Source organism: Oryctolagus cuniculus, chromosome 2 (assembly GCF_964237555.1).
Source record: "Oryctolagus cuniculus chromosome 2, mOryCun1.1, whole genome shotgun sequence".
NCBI classification, from domain to species: Eukaryota; Metazoa; Chordata; class Mammalia; order Lagomorpha; family Leporidae; genus Oryctolagus; species Oryctolagus cuniculus.
In genome coordinates, this window is record NC_091433.1 from 55,147,746 (window position 1) to 55,169,417 (window position 21,672).

Genomic DNA, 21,672 nt, shown 5'->3' on the forward strand with positions numbered 1-21,672 from the left:
TTGACTCTTTCAACTATGTAGCTCAATGAAGGTGATTCTTTTAATTTAGTTGCTAACCTACATATTAAATTCGCTACTGAATGGTATATAAATTTATGGTGCATAAACATAATCTCTAAAAATGAGGGAAATACATTCCAGAAAACTGTTAAATTTAGTGTTCACAGTAGTATGACAACCAAATTTCATGTAAGTACAACTCTTAATTTCTTTATTGCCTAACAGTGATACAACAAACCCTGTGAAAAACTGGTATTTTTGAAGTTGTATTCAATCTCCTAGGTCATTATCACACTGTTCAATGGTTTTTAACAGCAACATATCTACTAGTAGTCTAGGACTACTGACTAACAAACTTTCAGTGGTTCCATAAACATTTAACTATCACTGGTGAAATCTGCCTGTTTATGGAAATAATATAATTTTTCTTGATATTATTTGAATGAGTTCAAAAATTATATTAAGGGCTGGCATTGTGGTATAGCAGGTTGAGTCACTGCTTGCAATACTGGCATCCCATATGGGCACCGGTTTGAGTCCTGCCTGTTCCACTTCCAATCTCAGTCCCTGCTAGTACACCTGGGATGGCAGCAGAGGATGGTCCCTGCACTCATATGGGGGACCTGGAAGAAGCTCCTGGCTCCTGGCTCCTGGCTCCTGGCTCCTGGCTCCTGGCTCCTGGCTCCTGACTTCAGCCTGGCCCAGCCCCAGTTGTTGCAGCCATTAGAAGAGTGAACCACAGTTGGAAGACACCTCTCTCTCTCTCTGGAACTCTGCCTTTCAAATAAATAAAATAAATCTTAAAAAAAAAAGTGATCTTCAAACATGCTATGTTTGAATTAAAATAATATAAGATCTTATTTAAAATCATGTTAGTATTTTTAAATGAACCTAAAAATTGCTAATACAAAAGAAAGACAAAACGTTTTTAATTTAAAGCAATCGGTCTTCCATCTCCAGTAACTCCCTTGTATGAGAGTTTAATTTGCTAATTGGACTGATGATACCTGCCTTCATTGTGAGTTATGAGTAATTAGATGTTACTACTGAACTACTAAGAGGATGGGATCCCCAAAGGCAGTCAACCAGATCATTATCTAAAGCAAAGCAAACTAATTATCACCACAAAGTTCCAACTAGAGGAATTGATCTAAACATCTAGCAGACTATTTGGGCCAAATCCCTTGTGCTTAGTGAATTCATACCATACAGTATTCGTAGAATGTTAAAGTGGGCTTTAATAGAATAAAAGTGGACTGATCAGAAAATGTGTACAGAGGGAAATATGTTTTAGAGCATTTCTTATAAAGCAAAGAACATGGAAGTCTAAATACAAAGTTGAGACAACCATTCTCAGGTGACCTTACTTTGGAACTCTTGGGAAGCGAGGATATTCTAGAGCACCTTCCTTTTATACAGCTATGGAAAATTGTTCTCCCTCTCCCCCAGAAAAGATAGCTCTAGTCTTTGGGGATTAGGAAGAAAAGAAGTCAATGCATCTTAGACTGCTGTGTGTTACATTGGACAACAGAACAATGAAGCTTAAAGAAAGATGGGGAAAAGAACTATTTTGGTGAACTTCACATATATTTATGATTTATTTTAGTTCCTAATAGCTGTCAAGACACTATATTCAGTGAGATTATCTGTTCTGTGGTCCAAATAACTGAATTACAAATAAACTTGTAGAATGTCACTTTTTTAAAATTTGGCGATACATAAAGATGTCAATGTTTGAATACATTGTAGTAATGAGATTACAAAGTTTTCCTAAATGTCTATTAACGTAGGGAATCCTGACAGAACACAGGATTTTCAAGACTCCAATACATACAGAATACCTATGTTGGTCACACACACTTAGATATTGCCTTTGATCATGCAACTGTGTCACTTTTTTCTGCTTTATTTCCCTGACAAGATGGTCAAAATTCAGCCTTACTCACAGAAGATGCTGTGTTGTGTACCCCTCTGGAATCTTGCTTTGCAACTTGAACACGGGGGAGCCAGGACTTCATAATGAGGGTGGTGGAGAGGAGTAAGAAGCAGGCCTCTGCACTGAGTACCTGTTTCAGAGCAAAGAGAAATAATGTGAAATTAGCCTGTTGATTGACATAAATTGTGATCCTGCATTTATGTGCACATTAGTTCATTTTATCAAAGTTATTTCCTTTAAATTGGCAATTGATACAAGATGAATTATCCAAATAACAACAGACATAGAATATTCTACATTATTTTGTCTTTCTAGTTAGCATTCAAAGGCATTTCTTAGATGGAAATGCTGTTTCTCCCTTTAAGTAAAAGTGACTTACTGGAGTCTCCAGTGATTAATGTAATAAATGTCCATTGAATGAGCACTGGCATGTCTCTAACCAGAGCCTCACTCAAAGCTTGACTCCTCATTACCCTCCAAGAGAGAAAAACAATCCTACAAGTCGCTCATATTTTATAGGTGAGGAAATCCAGTTTGTATAACCCACCTACATTCATCCCTGAGAGAGACCTCCATCCCAGGTCTACTCTGACTCCAACTCCTACAACTTTTGCTTTCTATAATCTGATCTCAATACCCCTATTAGTTACAGGAAGAACAAGATAAGGTGAATATATTTTTTAAACTTTTATTTAATAAATATAAATTTGCAAAGTACAACTTTGGGATTATAGCTGCTTTTTTCCCCCATATCTACCCTTCCACCTGCAACCATCCCATCTCCCAATCCCTCTCCCATCCCATTCTTCATCAAGATTCATTTTCAATTATCTTTATATATATATATATATGATCAATTTAGTATATACCAAGCAAAGATTTCAACAGTTTGCACCACACAGAAACACAAAGTATAGTTATACCGTTAATTCACATAGTACAACACATTAAGGACAGAGATCCTACATGGGGAGTAAGTGCACAGTGACTCCTGTTGTTGATTTAACAATTGACAGTCTTGTTTATGGCGTCAGTATCACCCTAGGCTCTTGTCATGAGCTGCCAAGGCTATGGAAGCCTTTTGAGTTCACCGACTCTTTTCTTGTTTAGACAAGGTCATAGTCAAAGTGGAAGTTCTCTCCTCCCTTCAGAGAAAGGTACCTCCTTCTTTGATGGCCTGGTCTTTCCGCTGGGATCTCACAGAGATCTTTCATTTAGGTATTATTTTTTGTTTGCCAGAGTGTCTTGGCTTTCCATGCCTGAAATACTCTCATGGGCTCTTCAGCCTGATCCAAATGCCTTAAGGGCTGATTCTGAGGCCAGAGTGCTATTTAGGACATCTGCCATTCTATGAGTCTGCTGTGTATCCTGCTTCCCATGTCGGATTGTTCTCTCCTTTTTAATTCTATCAGTTAGTATTAGCAGACACTAGTCTTGTTTATGTGATCCCTTTGACACTTAATCCTATCATTATGATCAATTATGAACTGAAACTGATCACTTTGACTAGTGAGATGGCATTGGTACATGCCATCTTGATGGGATTGAATTGGAATCCCCTGGCACATTTCTAACTCTACCATTAGGGGTAAGCCCGAGTGAGCATGTGCCGAACTGTACATCTCCTCCCTCTCTTATTCCCACTCTTATATTTAACAGCGATCACTTTTCAGTTAAATTTGAACACCTAAGAATAATTGTGTGTTAATTAAAGAGCTCAAGCAATGGTATTAAGTAGAACAAAAAAATACTGAAAGGAATAAAGTATTAAGTTGTTCCTCGACAGTCAGGACAAGGGCTGATCGAGTCATTGTTTCATATTTTAAGCTAAACTATCTCTGAAAATATCTCACCTACCGTTCTTCATAGTAAAAATTAGAAAGTTAAATATTGTTTTACTTGATACATCTGTGAAATATAGTTACATAGCAGTCAATAAAAAAGGAATTAAGGTTGCTTTAAAGGCCAATATTAACAAGCACAGGAATAAATCCTTCCATACAGAGAAACTCCTATATAGAGTAATTCTGACATCTGCTAAATTGGATAGCAGGAAGGGATCATAAATCCTACATGAATCCCTGTCACTTCAGATCAGGGGAAAAGACTCAATAATATTATGGCCTTTGATTTCAGATGTACAGAGAAGTTTTGAAAAGTGAAAAATGCAGAGCATACTCCATTTCTATGAATATGAAGTTATACTTGTCAGAAACTACAGTAAAGCCCTCATAATGTCTTAGATATGGGAGAATGAAAGCAGAGAATGTAAAATACGCAAGCACATTCCCTACAGAGAGCCACCAATTGCACTTATTTGGCATGAGAAGACCTGAGATATTCACATTTTTTATCACTAAAAGTAAGAAATATTTTATTCCATAAATAAATTACCTGATTTGATGTTGCTTCCATTGTTTGTCTTTAATTAGAAAAAGAAACAATTCCAACTTTAAATAGATAAGAAATATTTCCAAATCTTAAATAGCAAGGTTCATAAGACTACCAATATAGAAAGTCACCTACTTTTCCTCTCCATACCTATTCCAACATCAAGTCAGTTATCTTTCCAATTCAAGTCAGAAGCTGAATGCTGAACTTGCTTACCAGTTTGTTACTAGTATTGCAGAGGTGGGTAGGGTTTGGGAATCTGGTTCTTGTTGATTTGACTTATAATTTTCTGTATTGTTTTACACACATTATTTTCAACATAGAGAATACTAGATGAAAGCTTGCTGTAAAGAGCACTATTACTGGGAACAACCCATATGCAGGAAGTTCATCTAATTTTGCACAGCAGGAATTAGAGGGCCAATGACCATCTTGGCCAGTGCTGGCCAGGATTAAACATGGTAATCTTGGCAAACTATAACTTCTTGATAGAGTGCTAATGTGTCAGTGTCCATTACTGTGTTCAAACATAGGGCAATAATTGCAGTTTGTGAATCTTTCAGAAAGCATAAAAACTTCTAGGCATAAAGGTTTATTAGTATCTCCCTATAGATGAGAAGACAAACACAGACTTTAGAAATGTTATGGTAGGACTCACCATGCACATACTCTCTATGAAAAAACATCAACGAACAATGCTAATGTTTTGGATTCTTTCTGTGCATTCTCTACTTCCTTCCTAGATCACTTGAAAGATAAGTTAGAAGAATACATGGCCAGATTTTCCAAAGTGAGAATTGTTCGCACCAAGAAAAGAGAAGGACTCATTCGGACCCGACTCTTGGGGGCATCGATGGCGGGAGGAGAGGTCCTGACGTTCCTGGACTCCCACTGTGAGGTCAATGTGAACTGGCTGCCCCCACTCCTTAGTGAGTACACATCATAAGGTGACACCATGGGAGCCAGGGGGAGAATTGTGGTCCACCAGAGGGAGTGTGTGGTATTTTTAATTTAATTTGCAATCAGCAAGGCAAGAGACCCCTTCTAAAACTTTTACAGGGAGAATCTTTAATGCTGTCTTATCCACTGCTGAGGATAAACAGGTAACTATAGAATTGCATTTAAATTGACATTTTAGATAATACCAACTACAATCTTACTTCAGGTTTTAAAAGGTTTCATTTATCTTAGATGTTCTCTTTTATTGCAGTTATATTCATTGGGTAAACACTAAAAGAAAAAAGTAGCCCAAAATGTTTTTATAGCCATCCTGTAACTACAATGAGATTAAAATATAAACACACACTTCAAAAAATGTTACAGGACTGCCAAGAAAGGAGGAAAGAAAATTATTTAGCACCAACATACAGTTAAAATATAAGCACCTCCACATTGCCCAAAATATATAATGTTATTGCTTTTATGTTCATTCTGCTTTTACCACCAGCCTATATCCCTAAATATAAAAACCCCCATATTGCACAGAGTCCCCTCAAATGCCACAAAATGCTATCTAGTTAATATGTCTTAAATGTTCACAGTATGGCTAAGAGAAGGGAATGAAGAAAGCTAAGTCATACCACACTTGAACTGTCAGAAACAGGAAAGTCTGCAAGTAATTCAAGCTCGAAAATACACATGTGGCACAATTCAAGCTTCATCTCTTTTTTTATTTATTTTACAATGAAGTCAGATACATGAGTAAAGTTCAGTTGCAGATGAGAAATAAATTGCAAGCCTGAAAAAATGCTTTTTTCTAAAACACACGTTTCCTTCATATTACACTTCTTCCTACTATTCTAGATATTGGTAAATCAACTTTTATTGCAAATATATACCTGGCCTTAGAACTAAAGCCAGTAACAACTGCCTCCACAATAGCTTTCTCAAACACAATGATTTTCTATTGATCATTGTGCAGGATTTCAGCTCAAACCAACAAAGTTCCATTAGTGAAAGATGTGAGGGAAAATCAAATGAAACTGTATAGGATTTAAAATAGGAAACAACCAGCAACTAAGAGCCCGACCACATCACCCAATCCACATACCTACCCCTGTACAGATGACTGCCTGGCAGCCCTAATCAACAGAAATGTTTCAGTGCTCCTACAGTCAGAGACTCCTCTGAGCTTTTAATTAAAAGTACCTTGTCCAAGGACACAGCAATTTAGAGCTTCATCAGCAACAGTGAGATTCCCTCAAACTGAATTTGACCTATATGGTGTTGAATATTCAAAGAAGTCAGCAAAAGACCTTATTTATTTATGAACCAAAAAAAAATCCCTAAATGCCCATTGTCAATTCTCTGGTTGTGGCTCTGATTTGAAGAACAACACAAAGATAAAGATATGAAAAAAAAAAAGAGAGAAAATAAGAAAAACCCACAGCCCACTTTTTCTCATTAAAGCATTTCATTTCCTGGAGGTCTGATGGATAAGAAATGATTCAAACTTAGGATCACTATCTTTTTTATTTTCCTTTATCAGTATCTTGACACATCATCCAAAATGAAAAAACAGGCGGAGCCACAGTTTCCTGGTTCATTTTTCACCTAGGGATTATACCTGAATTTCAATTTCCCATTAGGAGTCCATTTGTTTGATCCTTGGAAATTGAAATGTAGATTCAAGCCTTGGATGAAAACTTAGTTATTCTGCTTTCACCCTAAGGTAGTACATCTGGATGAGAGCTAAAAGGAAATTTGAAGAAAAAATTGAAAGTGAATTTAATGAACTCACTCTCTTTGGGTCACCTTGGGACTCTTGTTGGTCAAACAACTTGTAAATCAACCTGATTCTGGATTTGATTGAAGAAAGTCACTGAAACCTTAATGCTAAGATACCTGTAGAGGTGATAGAAATGTTTCAGGCAAAGCAACAATGGTCCTCTCTGTCAAGGACATCTCTGCAAAGACACCATTTAGATAAAGATTAAAACCCATTATAAGGCTTGCTCAGGTGAAAATCCGAGCCCTTGGTGCAGATTAACTTGAAATAGTGCTGCGTTTCTGAGTCTGTTAATTACCTGAAATCAGATACAGGGAACCTCTGGGCTCTCAGGTTTATTGGGTTCAGGCCATCTAAAATCACAACACTTTTCTAGGCCCCAACATTCTGCACTCCTCCTGTCCCGTTTTATTTTCTTTTCATATCATGTATCACCTCCTAAAACACCACATTTAATTATTTATTAGTTTACCATCATTGCTCCAGTCCCGAAGTTAGGAGTTCTTGTGGTATAATTCATTGTTCTTACCATCCAGAAAAGTGACTAACACAATATTTTCTGTTAAATAAATAATTATTGGGATATGAAAGAATGAATGAATGAATGAGAGAATAGGTATGTAGATCTAGAGGGGAGGTCTTCTATTGGATTCTATAGTTTCTACACACTGTTTTATCAGTGCCATTACATAATGTTGCTTGTCATTATGGCCAATAAAACATTACACTTCCTGTTCTATGCTTAGGAGAAATTTGTGAAACAACTGTATAGTTTCCTAACTGTAAGAATTTTATCCTTGACAGTTTTCTTCACTCCTGGATATCTGGGGAAAATATGATATGGAAATAGCCACTTCTAAGTGGGCTATCCATTATTCTTTCATTTAATGGTACACACCACATCCAAAGATTTTCCAAATAAAAAGAGAGCAAACGTTCATATCCAACATTCTGCCTATCAGACAGAATTGGTTTGTTATAATAAATATTGATTAAATACACATTCTCAGGAAGAAAGATACTTTTCTAGGTGAACCAAAGTAGCAAATGCCAGTTCCATGTGCTGGCTCTTAATGCCATCACAATAATAATACTAAGAAAGGAAGGTACTAGAAGCAAAAGAAAAAAATCACCTTTGTGAAACTCTATGCACCAGAAAGGACAGTTTTTGACTGGACTTTAAGCAGGTGCCACATCCTGGTAATTCTGAAAAGTTGAGTGACCCTTGACAAGTTAATTTACTAATTAAATTCTCTAGGCTCAATTCCCTAATACATAAATTGGGAATCAAAATAACAGCCACCTTATAGGATTGCTAGGACTATTTGAAATAGTATAAGTCATTTAGTGGTTAATCAAGAACATAGTATTAGCAGGAGTAATAGTAGTGTCATACCACTTAGTACATTTTTATATAATGAAAGAAGATAAAAATGTATGGCTCAGGTAGAGTCTATTTCAAAAAACAGTGGCGAAATAGGTTTGGCAAAATCTCTGGCAAACATAAGAGCAAAGAATTTTATATAAAAGAACTATCAGCATTTAGGGGGTAACAGTCATGATGACTGTCATAAGATTAGATGATACTAAAATCATAAAGATAAATATTTACATTTTGGAACCTGCAGAAAACAGGCCAGTATTTTCTCAGCAGGCTGTAGCTGTTTGCTTGAAGAAACACAGTACTGTTTATACTCTGCACATGTTAGATACACGATAAAATGACAGATTGGGGACAGGTCAAAGCAAAAATGTGACAGAAGTAGAACTAAATGGATTTCTGCAAGTCTCTCTGGGACATAACTTTCTTAAAGGAAAATAGAACAACTCTAATTGTACCTAATCACTGTCCCATCATGTTAAGTCTGGCATTCAAACAGAGATTCCTGCAAAGTGCTCTAATGAGTCCAGGCTGCAAGCTTGTGCATGAGTGAGGATCTGTAGGCTTCTCTTTGCTAAAAAAATGATAGATGACCGAGGCAGGCATGTCATTTCCTATTTTGTGCTTTCATTTTTCAGACCAAATTGCACTAAACCACAAAACCATCGTGTGTCCCATGATCGATGTCATTGACCACAATCACTTTGGGTATGAGGCACAAGCTGGGGATGCCATGCGAGGAGCCTTCGACTGGGAAATGTACTACAAAAGAATCCCCATCCCTCCAGAGCTCCAGAGGGCAGATCCCAGCGACCCTTTTGAGTGAGTAGCAGCTGAGGGAGGGGCCAAAGGAGAGAGGGCAGGTAATTCATTCCAGGTGGGTCAGACTGAGGACCCATAAGGACAATTATCTCTAATAAAATGGAATAAAATAGGCAGCAGTAGTATGCAAAACCCCAGGGCAAGGTCAGACTTACAAAGCTGTAGAAAATTACAAACTGCATTGGATACATGGTTCACCCCTTCTCCAACTTTGCTGTAAGCTAGAGACAAAGTGGCAAATAGAATAATCAGGAAAGTCTGCATCATTAACAAAAAATGCATGGGGAAAGAATGAATGTTCCCTTTTTAGAGTTCTCTTCTTATTTGCAGTTCACCCTATTCTTTTTTCTTGTCCCTGAAAGACTACTGAAATTATTTTATTTTCCTATTCTTGGGCATTGATACAAAATACAAACCAATATTTAAGCCTACATCCTATACTTTGTTGAGAATTGTCTGCTTATTATGGAAGTCAATGCTTCTGAGGTGCTTTCATAACTTTAACTTGGGGAACTCATTTGAAATGATATATAAAGAAGAAATAATCTTTGATAGCCCTGCCCCTAAAATAAATACAACATAAAGAATTTACAATAGTAATCTATTGATTAATTCCTATAAAACTAAGTCCTTTTCTTCAGTACAGACATAAGGATTGTATATTTTAAGAAAAATAAAAGAAATATGGCTTAGTTTAAAAATCAGAACCATTAAGGGTAAATGGCAAACTTTGACAGCCAAAGGATTGCCCAAGTCATACCCTAGTATCTGTCCCCCATACTGCACCCTTTGATCTCATTAAAACTTTTATAACTTAAAAAATATTATATAGGGGCCGGCGCTATGGCGTAGCAGGTAAAGCCACCACCTGCAGTGCTGGCATCCCATATGGGCACCGGTTCAAGTCCCGGCTGCTCCACTTCCGATCCAGCTCTCTTCTGTGGCCTGGGAAACCAGTGAAAGATGGCCCAAGTCCTTGGGCCTCTACACCCACATGGGAGACCCAGAGGAAACTCCTGGTTCCTGGCTCCTGGCTTTGGATAAGCACAGCTCTGGCTGCTGCAGCCATCTGGGGAGTGAACCAGTGGATGGAATACCCCCCCCCCTGCAGCTCTGCCTTTCTAATTAATTAATTAATTAATTAAAAGAGAGAAAAAAACTACTGTATATTTTTCGGAGTACAAGAAAAATGTCTGTAATCACGGTTTTGCATACTCCGTAAGAATCCATTTTAAATACATTAAGATCAATATTATCTTTTTTAAGATTTATTTATGTATTTGAAAGTCAGCATTCCACAGAGAGACAGATCTTCCATCCACTAGTTCACTCCCCAGATGACCTCAATGGCCGGGGCTGTGCCAGGCCAAAGCCGGCATCCAGGAGCTTCTTCTGGGTCCCCTACGTGTGTGGCAGGAGCCTAAGTACTTAGGCCATTTTCAGCTGCTTTCCCAGGACAGCAGCAGGGGTTTGGATTGGAAGTAAAGCAGCTGTGACAAGAACTAGTACCTGTATCATATGCTGGCATCACAGGCAGTGACTTTACCCTATATGCCACAACACTAGCCCCAAATATTATCTCTCCATTGTAATATGGGTCATGAAATTTTGCTGTAGAGAAGCCTACTGGGTACAAAAACCACTTCTGCGGCACCAACACTTTAAGTTATGGTAAACATTTCATAATTACCAGGAAAATGTTTCCTCCAGTTCTAGGATTACCTGGTGATCAACCTAATAAAATGGCAGAGAAGTCACTTCTATAAAACTGGGCACCCTCAATACACATCCAGAGCTTCTGGCATCTGGGATCTTAGAAACCTCTCAAACTATTGGAGAGACATTGAAAACAAATCAGAAGAAACTTTATTACATGCTGCAAATGCTTAAGCCAAAATTTCATGAATGTTTGAATTTGCTAGGAAAGATTTTGGTGACCTTAGTAAGTAATATGCACTTGAAACAGACCAAGCTGAGTGATGCTCTTTGGATGTCCCTGATGGCAAACATAGAAGATCTTGGCAAAGGGGCATAAGGTGAGATAAAGTATAAGTGTACAATCTAGTATTATCCATGTCAGTTTAATTTAGCCATCCCACAATGTACTTATCTTTCAACACTAGTATTGTGCATCACAAATATATAAAATCTGCTTTTATCCAAACAGGAGAAAATAAAAAAAAAACTATTTTAAGTACTAAAACAAACAAACAAAGTGGGGCGGGGGAGATCCAAAATGACCCTGAACACAATAGAACTGTTATTTGATGGAGGCTGACAACAGAATAAGCAAGCTTCAGTTCCTACTCTGAGGTTACCACATTTGCAGGGCTGGAATTCATCAATGATACCGTTCAAAATACTCCAATAGTGACTGATTAAAATGACCTTTTATGTTACTTCCACTGTGACAGTAGAGTGGAGCTTCTGCTTTCTGAAACAGTGAGATCAAAATGCTACCAAAGGAACCTCCAGTGGTAAAAAATACAAAAATAGTCTTAATGCTTACATTGACAATGGAAATTTTGTTCTGCAGACCCTGGCTGTGGCTAGCCTAAGGTCAAGCACCCTGCTTAACCCCAGAGCTGGCAGAATCCGTAACTTTCAGAATTAGAATACCTCTTCTTCCTTGTCACCTACTTAGGCATTGCTTTCCCATCAAAAATTTCATTTGTCTACTGAATATTACTGTCATTCTGCTTTAAATCCTTTTGATTCCTAGAAATGTGGACACTTCAGCCTTTTGTAATAAATGTAACTTCCGGGAGGTGTCCACTTTGATCTTAAATACTGCATTTGCCTTTCTGGTAGTAAAAGAGTAGTTATCCAAGCAGCTCTGAACAGTATATGAGTACAAAGCAATTCTGTTATCACACCAGTCACCTGAAAGTACTCATAAACAGACACGCTTTAGGCTAAAACTTACTTCTTTAGATGTAAAGCTTCAAGATACACAGAAAAAATACAGTCTGTCTATATATCTTTCTCATAGTCTTTCATGTTTTAAGACATTGCTGTCAGAGAGTGTGGTTTTCTGTGGGAAGAGGGGGGAAAGGAGGCCAAAAAGACTAGAAGGAAATTAGAGAGAAATATTTAAATGTATTGCAAACCCCAAAACTTTTCAATACTAAAGCCAAAAGTTTAATTTCCAGCAGGAACAATGTTCTCAAGTGGACTAGATATCTACATTTCCCAAGCATATTCTCCAAATTCCACTTAGTTACTAACTCAACAAATCCTCATTAATGATCCACTGTTCTAGGCACTTTGAGGACAGTGAACAAAACAAAGGAGTTTGCATTTTAGCCTGGTGGGATGGATACCCCACCAGGATACCCAAGGTGGGGAGGGGGGTGTCCTGTAGTCCTCTTCACTTCACAAACTGTGGCTCTGAGGGGGAAGAGCGTGGGGGGTGGGCAAAGCAGTGACCTTGACTACCAACAGTCTGCCCTTCCTGCGTTTTTCAAAGTAGAGGCAGAAGCTCATTTTCTAAGTTAATTCCAAGTGACCACTGATGCCCACTAATTATTGTGCTGTTATGTGATGCTCTCGGGAGCTGCAGTTTCAGGGGTTGGCTGCCCAAGCTATACCCAGTCCAGGACCATGATGCTTGTTGCCAGCTGTGATTTCCCACAAACTCCAGAGTGCTCATAATCCGCTGCCTGGGTTGCCCAGGGCACATTAGGCAGCCACACTATCTGAACTGTTTAAGTTGTTTCAGATTCAGTGCTACACATAAATTCTGTCTCCTTCAAGTAGATGTGTCACTAATTTTTCCTAAAGCAGGACACAGCTTCAGTGTGCCAAGAGACAGTGTTTTAACTTTGTGTTTCAGCTACCTGGCCTTGCTCTAAGACTGAAAAAATGCCTGGGCTATTTCTGCATCCTTCATAATGAAGCTCTTCTGGAATCCAATTACTCAGAGAGCTCAAGTCAAACTTTTTAACAGAAAGACTTTGATAGCCTGAAGACTTTTAAAAAAAAGCAGTGAGGGGCCTGTACTGTGATGCAGTGGGTTAAAGGCCCAGCCTGCAGGGCCAGTATCCCATAGGGGCACTGGCTGGAGTCCCCGCTGCTCCACTTCTGATCCAGCTCCTTGCTAATGTGCCTGGGAAAGCAGCTGAGGATGACCCAGGTGCTTGGGCCTCTGCACCCACTTGGGAGACCTGGAAGAAGCTCGTGGCTCCTGGCTTCAGATCGGCTTAGCTCTGGCCGTTGTGGCCATTTGCGGAGTGAACCAGCTGATGGAAGACTTGCTTCATCCAACAGTGAAGTCTGGAGCAATGGCTGACGGGCCCAGACGGGCACTGAGCCAAGCGAGCTAGAAATTCTTCACTTCCCACCAGGCTCCCAAGACCACGGAGGGAAGATGTGCTGTACAGTCGAACTGCATGCACCCCATTCCCCAACACATTTGTGCAGTTTTAGAAGAACCTTTTTAGTAACTGAGAGAGCACATGGGGTGAGTTAGTCACGCTGCGCAGGGTCCAGCCCAGAGACCGTCAGCGCGGTCAGCTGCCTCCTAGGTTGCTCAGTATTACCTGTGGCCAGCACTAAGGCCGGGATACCGTGAAAGCGCACTGGGCCCCGGCTGCGGCCGCTCTTGCATGCCACCATTCTGCACGGATAGTGGACTTTCACACAGGTCTCACAGGTGCCGAGCGGGGGCGTCATCATCAGCCTGAAGTCCAGGGCTAAGCGTCCCAGAGCCAGCATGGCAAGGCGGCACATGGAGCTGTGGCCCTCGTCATGCAGGAACAGGACGCCCAGGTGTGTGTTCTGCACCTCCCTCAGTGTCAAGTCTGCCCCATACATGTCCCGGTGGCCCCGTGGCTCACCACACGTGGTAAGGTGCTGGCACAGGTAGCTCTCCCTGGCCTGCACCGCGGGGCCGACCACCTCCGGACACCAGGCCAGCACCAAGCGCAGGGTCTCGCTGCCTGTGTGCATGTGCACCATCAGCAGCACCGAAGTCCCCTGGTCGTGTGGGGGTAAGCGAGGCACTGCCAGCGCGCTCTCAGTTGTCGGCACTCGGGAACGCGACCATGGCTCAGCAGCACTAGCTGCAAGCACCCGATGGCTGGAAAACAGCGAGACACGTGACAGCCTCAGGGGGCGGGGCTGAGATCAGGAAGCGGGTGAGGCGCTGTGGCGTGGTCACCTAGGTTAGGGGAGGCGGAGCCACCGAGGCTGCTGTGGCCCAGGTGTCCGGGCGTCTCAACCCTGTCGGCTGACCCGGAACCTCTCCCAGGAAGCCTGAAGGCGGCCTGTAGGTAAGTGGGCGCCGAGGGTCTGAAAAGTGCTTGTCTTCGCGTGCTCGCCCCTTGCCGGGGTTGGAGTTGTCTCTGCTCCTGACGGGTTGGCCGCCTTCGGGAAGTGGGCTGCGTGCGGGCCAGGGAGGCCGGGCCTTTTGTGGTTGTCCTGTGGGAAATGTCTCCTCAATCGCGTTGTTTCCTGTGGAGGAACTGTGGTCCCGAGCACTGACTCCAAGGCGTGGGCGTTCGTGGGTACAAATTGGAAAGGCCGCAGAAGCTGATGGCTGCATGATTGACTACTGTCTGCCTCAGCCCCAGATGCGGGTTTATGAGGTTCCTTGAAGAGCGGCAAGGCGGTTGCACACACACAAGTGCCTTAAAATCGTAGCTGTTCTTCCCTAAGGGAGAGAAAGCGAACTCTTGGAGCCAGGGTTTTGTTCGGTAGATGATGAGCTGTTGCTTTGTTTAGTGTAGTGGTTTTCAGACCTTGGATTTTGAGAGACTTTGGGTTATTTATGTTCAGATACATCAGAAGGTTCTCTGAAACTGGAATTAGATAAGTTTATTTTGGTGCAAAAACATTTGAAACCTCGTTTATTTCCCCCACAATGCACATTTTCTGTGAATTTTTTGAAGGCCCCTCATATTTAGTAAGCATCTTGTACATGTGAAGTTCGTAGGAAGTCTGAAACAGTTCATTCTCATGCCTGAGCCAGGCTCTCAGAAGGCAGGCTGGGGGCCATGTGCAAGAGTCTGTAGGCCAGATGCGCAGAGGAGCCACTCAGGCAGTGGCAGCGGCAAAAACAGGCGGCATGGAGGCGCGCCGGAGAGCAACCCAAAACTTTATGCAGCATATATGCAAAGACTGTCTTTCTGTAGCAAGTTTATCGATGTTTCAGAGTGACGAGATCTGAATTCTCTTATTTATTTTGTCATTATTTAAGTTTACAGTGACCATGACCCATAGTTGTTTTTCTTTTTCCTTTTTTTTTTTTTTTCCTTTTTTTGACAGGCAGAGTTAGAGAGAGAAAAAGAAAGGTCATCCTTTTCCTTTGGTTCACCCCCCAAATGACCACGGTGGGCACACTGCGCTGATCCGAAGCCAGGAGCCAGGTGCTTCCTCCTGGTCTCCCATGTGGGTGCAGGGCCCAAGCACTTGGGCCATCCTCCACTGCCCTCCCGGGCCACAGCAGAGAGCTGGACTGGAAGAGGAGCAACCGGGACAGAATCTGGCGCCCCAATTGGGACTAGAACCCCGGGTGCTGGCGCCACAGATGGAGGATTAGCCAAGTGAGCTGCGGTGCTGGCCGTAGTTGTTTTTCAGTTTGAAAATCCTGTTAAATCCTATGAACGTATTTAATTATTATGGCACTGTACTGAATTAAGTTGAAAATTTCAGAATATTACACTAATGCATAAATGCTGTTTGTCAAATATTGTATTTCAGTTATGCATATATGATTCTCTGGTGATATAAATTGTATTTCTTAATATAGTTTACAAGATGAAAAGAGCTCAAAATCTACGAGCTCCTCAAACTGAGAATCAAGATATGAGTAATATGACTACAAAAAGAAAACTCATAGATAACTTTGAACACTATGAAAATATTTACTCTTAATCTTGAATCTATTTTTAGACAAAACGCTATTAGAATATGAGATGAAATGCAAAATATATGGTTGGAATTGTTATATGGCAGTCATAACTGATTGCATTGGACTGGATGCTTTTGAGAAAACTTTTTTTCTTCTGATTACAGAAAAACAAAATGTTCCCCTTTGCTGGTGGCTTTTATCATGTTGTAATGCTCTTAGGAAATTCTTGTTCATTTTGAGAATAGAGCACTTGGAAACATTTGCCTTTTCTGTGCTACAAAACATAGTATGCTGTATTAGATGTGATGACAAGGAGTGGAGATGTTTTCTGATCACTGACTGACTTCTTTAACCTTAGTTCAGTATCTAAAAGTTTAGAATGAACCAGAACAAATTATCTTGCTCAACTTCCCTGTCAATCAATGCAAGTAACTGCTAGATGACGTCCCAGACCAGTGAGCAGCCTCTGTATAAACTCACCATACAGTAAATTTGCTAACTGAAAAAACAACTAGTTCCTCCATTAGTCTGATTGACTGCAACCTTTTTGCTTTTATTAAGAAAATTCTGCCTCCCCCATCTCAAATTTGTCCTTGTTGAGGAACCAGTAATGTCTACTTCCTCTTTAACCACAGAGCAGTTGAAAAATCTGAAAACAGCTGCCATACTATCCCGTACTGGTAAAAAGGAAGCTGTTGTTTTTCTTTTCCAAGCTAAGTATTTTCAGTTCCATTACCATGTTTGCTAGGTCCTTCAGAATTCTGTAAAAGTTCATCCTCACTGATATAACTGTTCAGTATATGTAAATTCACTCCATTACCGCAATCTCACCCACATTTCTGCAACTTGTCCACAATGATAACATGAAATGTTCCATTTGTTAGACAAGTCTTCAAGCCCAAATAAATGACTACCAATCAAAAACATGAGTTAATTTGTAGGGAATCTTCACTGGTTCCTGGAGTTCATGCTTCTTTTTCCTAATTATTTACAATCATTCAATCCATTCAGCTTGACAAGTTTGCTGTATTTTCAGAATCTACCTCTATCCTGGAGAAATTATTTTTGCACTGCCAGTCTTCCTCAGATTTCCAAAAGTCCTCAAAATTTTCTAAAACTTAGATTTCAATCATTGTAGATAGAATTCTTGTACATACCCATTAGTGAAGATTGATATTCTGTTTTCCACCTATATACAATACAAATTTCCAAATTCTAAAATGATGTGGATATCTGCACTGGGATTAAAAGTCCACACAAGCTATAAACATCTGTTTATTATCTCAGAAACCCCTGTGACCATTGACAAATCCCTTTGAATTCAGTAACTGAATATGGAATCCTTGATGAATACAAACGTCCAAAGTATTTGCTTCCTTGGTCTTAGCCTCATAATTTTCTATGATGGAAGTTTTGAAAATATAGTCCCAAAGTTTTAAAGCTTTTGGTTAGAATATGCATTCAACAAACTATTCTAGAGATGAGTTTCCAAAAAGGAAATGGTACTTCATCTCTACAAACTAACCACAGGCCTTACCTAAACTTCATGTTATTCCTGAAACCCCTCAGTTTATCTGACCAAACAATCCATTTCATTAAGCCTATGTAGCAAGTAACTCAAAAATTAATGTTTATCTAATACTTCACATTATATACAATACTCCACTATGTTATCTGATTGACCCTTGTAATAATCCTTTAGGGCATGTAAAATACCTCTTCTTATTTTTCCAGTTGTGCTAATAAAAATAATGAAAACCAAATAAATTAAGTGACCATTGCTAATAAGGATTGAAATCAATGTCTTCATTCATTCACTCAGATTTCAAATCTTAAATTTAATTATTAATCTCATAGGACTCAAATCAATGCCTTCTTTCATTCATTCAGCCTTTAAATCCAAAGGTTAGTCAGTAATTTTCTTTTCCTCTCCTTTGAAGAGAATCACAGGCACACATTAAGTGGAAACAGTTTTGTCAATTACTGCTTCATGGTGAGTCCATAATAGGAGCAGGGAAGGAAATAGATCACCTCATTCCTTATACTGTGTTCTTATCATTAGACCAAACTAGAGCTGATAGGTTGAAAATGTCAGCTTTCAGTTACTTACTAATGAAGGCAAATGTCAACAATGCCAACTTCTAGTCTGTTTATAACAAGATCTAATTCAATATTTGACAACTGAAAAAGGACAAGATATTTAGGGAGAAATACTGTCAAATTTCTAAATGGCATCATAATCTACAGAAGGTGAGAATAAAGGAGCAGAAATGGCTCAAGTGTCTAAAACCTGGTCAAAATATTGGATAAAAACAATCTCTTTTGAAAGCCCAAAATGAAACCCCATTTTATTAATGTAAAGTAAAATGCTGTAACATAGACAGAAATAATCCAAAGAAAAATTGTTAATTACTCATCTCTCCCTCTGAAGACCCCTCCCATTTCTTGACTCAAGAGGCCTTGGTCACCCTGGGCCTCCCGTCTGCTTGGGATTCACATCGGATAAGCAGGTTCTCAGTAAGGGATTGAAACAGTCTCTTTTCTAGTGTCAGGATCTGTTCATCAGAAATGACTCTTTCTTTCCTCCAACTCCCAGTGGATATAATCTTTACCTCAACAGAATAATCCCTATTACTTCTTCCTTCATTTAGCACCAAGAATAATTTTAACAAAATTAATTCCTAAATTAGTAATCATCACAATTATTTCACTCATGCCTCCTTGCTCTTCTTTAGTTTGTTCTGGTTTCTTGAGTTCTCTGGGTTCCTGGGCTAGTTTGTTTTGTTTTGTTTTGTTTTTGACAGGCAAAATTAGACAGAGAGAGAGAGAAAAAGAAAGGTCTTCCTTTTCCGTTGGTTCACCCCCCAAATGACTGCTACGGCCGGCTCGCTGTGCTGATCCGAAGCCAGGAGCCAGATGCTTCCTCCTGGTCTCCTATGCGGGTGCAGGGCCCAAGCACTTGGGCCATCCTCCACTGCCTTCCCGGGCCACAGCAGAGAGCTGGACTGGAAGAGGAGCAACCGGGACAGAATCTGGCACCCCAACCGGGACTAGAACCTGGGATGCCGGCCCATGGGCTAGTTTTAATTTGAGATCTCCTTCTCATTTCTGATCATGTGTTTGGAATTTTTAACTCTTTTTTTTTTTTTTTTTTCCAGCTACTGTCCTAGGGTCATTGCATTATAGGACACCTGGTATGTGTTAGACTATCTTGAAAGAAGGTAAGATTTGTTTTTCCAAGCTCAGAGAGATTTCTAGGCCTGAATACCAGTTATTCAGGACCATGATCTTAGTGAACTCTAGAACACTAGGCTTATCTCTGCACAAACCTTGCCATGACTTCTGTTCTAATTATCCCTCATTTGAATCTTTGTGATCATTTCTTCTTAAACCTTGTATTCTGATTTTCATTGTTGGCTTTACTTCACTGCTGTCAGATTAATTAATTTCTCCATAGTCAACTACAGCCTGAATTCTTCATCCCAAGCATGCTTAGGCGAGGTTAACTAGATCTCTACCCAATAGTTATCAGTAAAACTGTACTATATAGGATTTAGTAATGGCCCCCATTTAGGAAGACTAGTTGAATTCACAGCTTGGATTAATGGCTGTTTTTGTTTTCTATATAACCATTATTTCAACCGTTTCCCAGACTGGTGTATTGAATCTTTCTATCTAATGTGTGAGCACTGTTTGCTCTGCCCCTTTACCTCTTTTGAAATGTAACTTGGCTCTATTAACATCTTATATGGACTGTTTTATGGGTTCTATGCTCTATGATACAACCCTACTATATCCATATCTCCCCTGTCTTGTTCCCAGCCTTCTTTAATGAAAATCCTTGTAGTATTAAGCTAAACAGAAACCCTCCCAGAGCCCAAGAAAATATTTTCACAACCTTCTTCAGGGCTGTTCAGCAGTATTTCCTGTGGCATAGGTTTCTTGTATCAGGGCATGGAAGAATTAAAGAGAACCCTCATCCAGTCTCCCAAATTTCACCTTCCCTCCCAGTAGATAGAACTATAGACCTATGGCCTAGATATATTTACCTTTATTTCCTTACTTGATGCTTTCATGCTAAAATATCTGTTCCAATTCTGTTATCCTCTTTACTTCCCTTCTCAATTCAACAGTCTTATTTTTCTTTTTAATCTTTGCTAACACTGATATTAGAAGATAAACTCCATGAGGGCATATATATTTTTATTCCGTTTATTCAGTGCTGCATTACTAGTTTTTAATGCCTGCACATAACAGTCATTCAACAAGTACTAACTGAATATATGAGAAGGGGATCAACGTGGCAGATTAGGGAATGACATATTGTGCTAGACTAAGGATAAACAGTAACCAAAAAAAAAAAAAAAAAGTGTAGGAAGTACATTCTCATGGGAGACCTGGAGAGCAAACCTCATTGGAAATCCTACAGAGAAAAGGAATGCCGTGGACCCGTGTGGAGGTTGCAGACATGCAGTATGAACATGAACAGAAGCATACTGCAGCAGCTGAGAGCCAGAGCTGGCGGCAGCCTGGAGATGGAGATGAAGCCGTACTGCAGCAATCCATGGTGATATAGCTGGAGGGGGAGCATGGTGTGAGTCTAGACCAGAGCCTTGTAGGCTAGTGGTTGTTATTGGTTGCTTGTGGACCCAGTGGAAGTAGAGTGGGCACATTTATCTCACCCAACCTTCCCTACAACAGCAACAGCTACCTGGCTGAGAAAGTACAGGCACCATTTTGGGTTTGGGCAGGAGCTGTGGAAGCCTTTGTGTGCCTGCATAGCAACTGGCTGAGATAGGACACCATCTTCTCAAGTAGTACTGGTGGCAGCGGTGGGGCAAGAGCAACATTTGGCCAGTGGCTCTTGTGTACACCTGTGATCCATAGATTCTAGGGGAGGAAAAAATCCACAGTCCCACTGAATTTGAGCCTGGCTGGGAGGTGGCTGTGCAGCCACATAGGTAGGTGAAGTATTTGCAACCTCCCAGGATCAAGACACCGAGGCAGACCAGGGAACATCTGTTGACTAGACAGAGTGGCAGGGCATAACAAAATCTCTGCACCCAGTGACTCTGGAAACTTTGTATGCCAAGACTGTAGGGATTCAGTAGTTACCTGAAAGACTGCAGGCTATAGCTGGGGGGCCTGGGTAATCACTGGGTACAATTCCACACACCTGAAGTTTTTTGTTTGCCATAACAGGTAATAGCAGTTGGAACTGTGCTCACAGTGAGGATTGTACAGATCATTTGTGTGATTCATACAGTCACATGGATGAGTGTTGAACATAGTGGGTGCTAACACACAGACATTGAGATCTATCATGCCCATCTTGGGTGTTAACATGGATACTCACCCTACCCTGAAGCACTGAGCAGAGTTCCCTGGCCACACCCAACACACACCTCTTGGTACTCACTGAAAGTGCAGAGTTCACTAAGGCACAGAGGCATAGCTCAAAGATAAAAGCCATCAGAAAATTAAAAATAAAAATCAACCCACATATGCCTATAAACAAATACTCACATAAACAAATACCCACATATGCCTATAAACAAATA

General features: G+C 40.2%; 1 protein-coding gene across 1 annotated transcript in view; it reads left to right on the plus strand.

Moving 5' to 3' along the window:
• GALNTL6 (polypeptide N-acetylgalactosaminyltransferase like 6) overlaps positions 1-21,672 on the plus strand; it is a 1,232,148-nt gene that overhangs the window by 988,616 nt on the left and 221,860 nt on the right. Inside the window, exons 6-7 of the mRNA XM_002709470.4 lie at positions 5,071-5,256; positions 9,075-9,258. Coding sequence (XP_002709516.1) covers positions 5,071-5,256; positions 9,075-9,258 — 370 coding nt within the window. The remainder of the gene's footprint in view (positions 1-5,070; positions 5,257-9,074; positions 9,259-21,672) is intronic.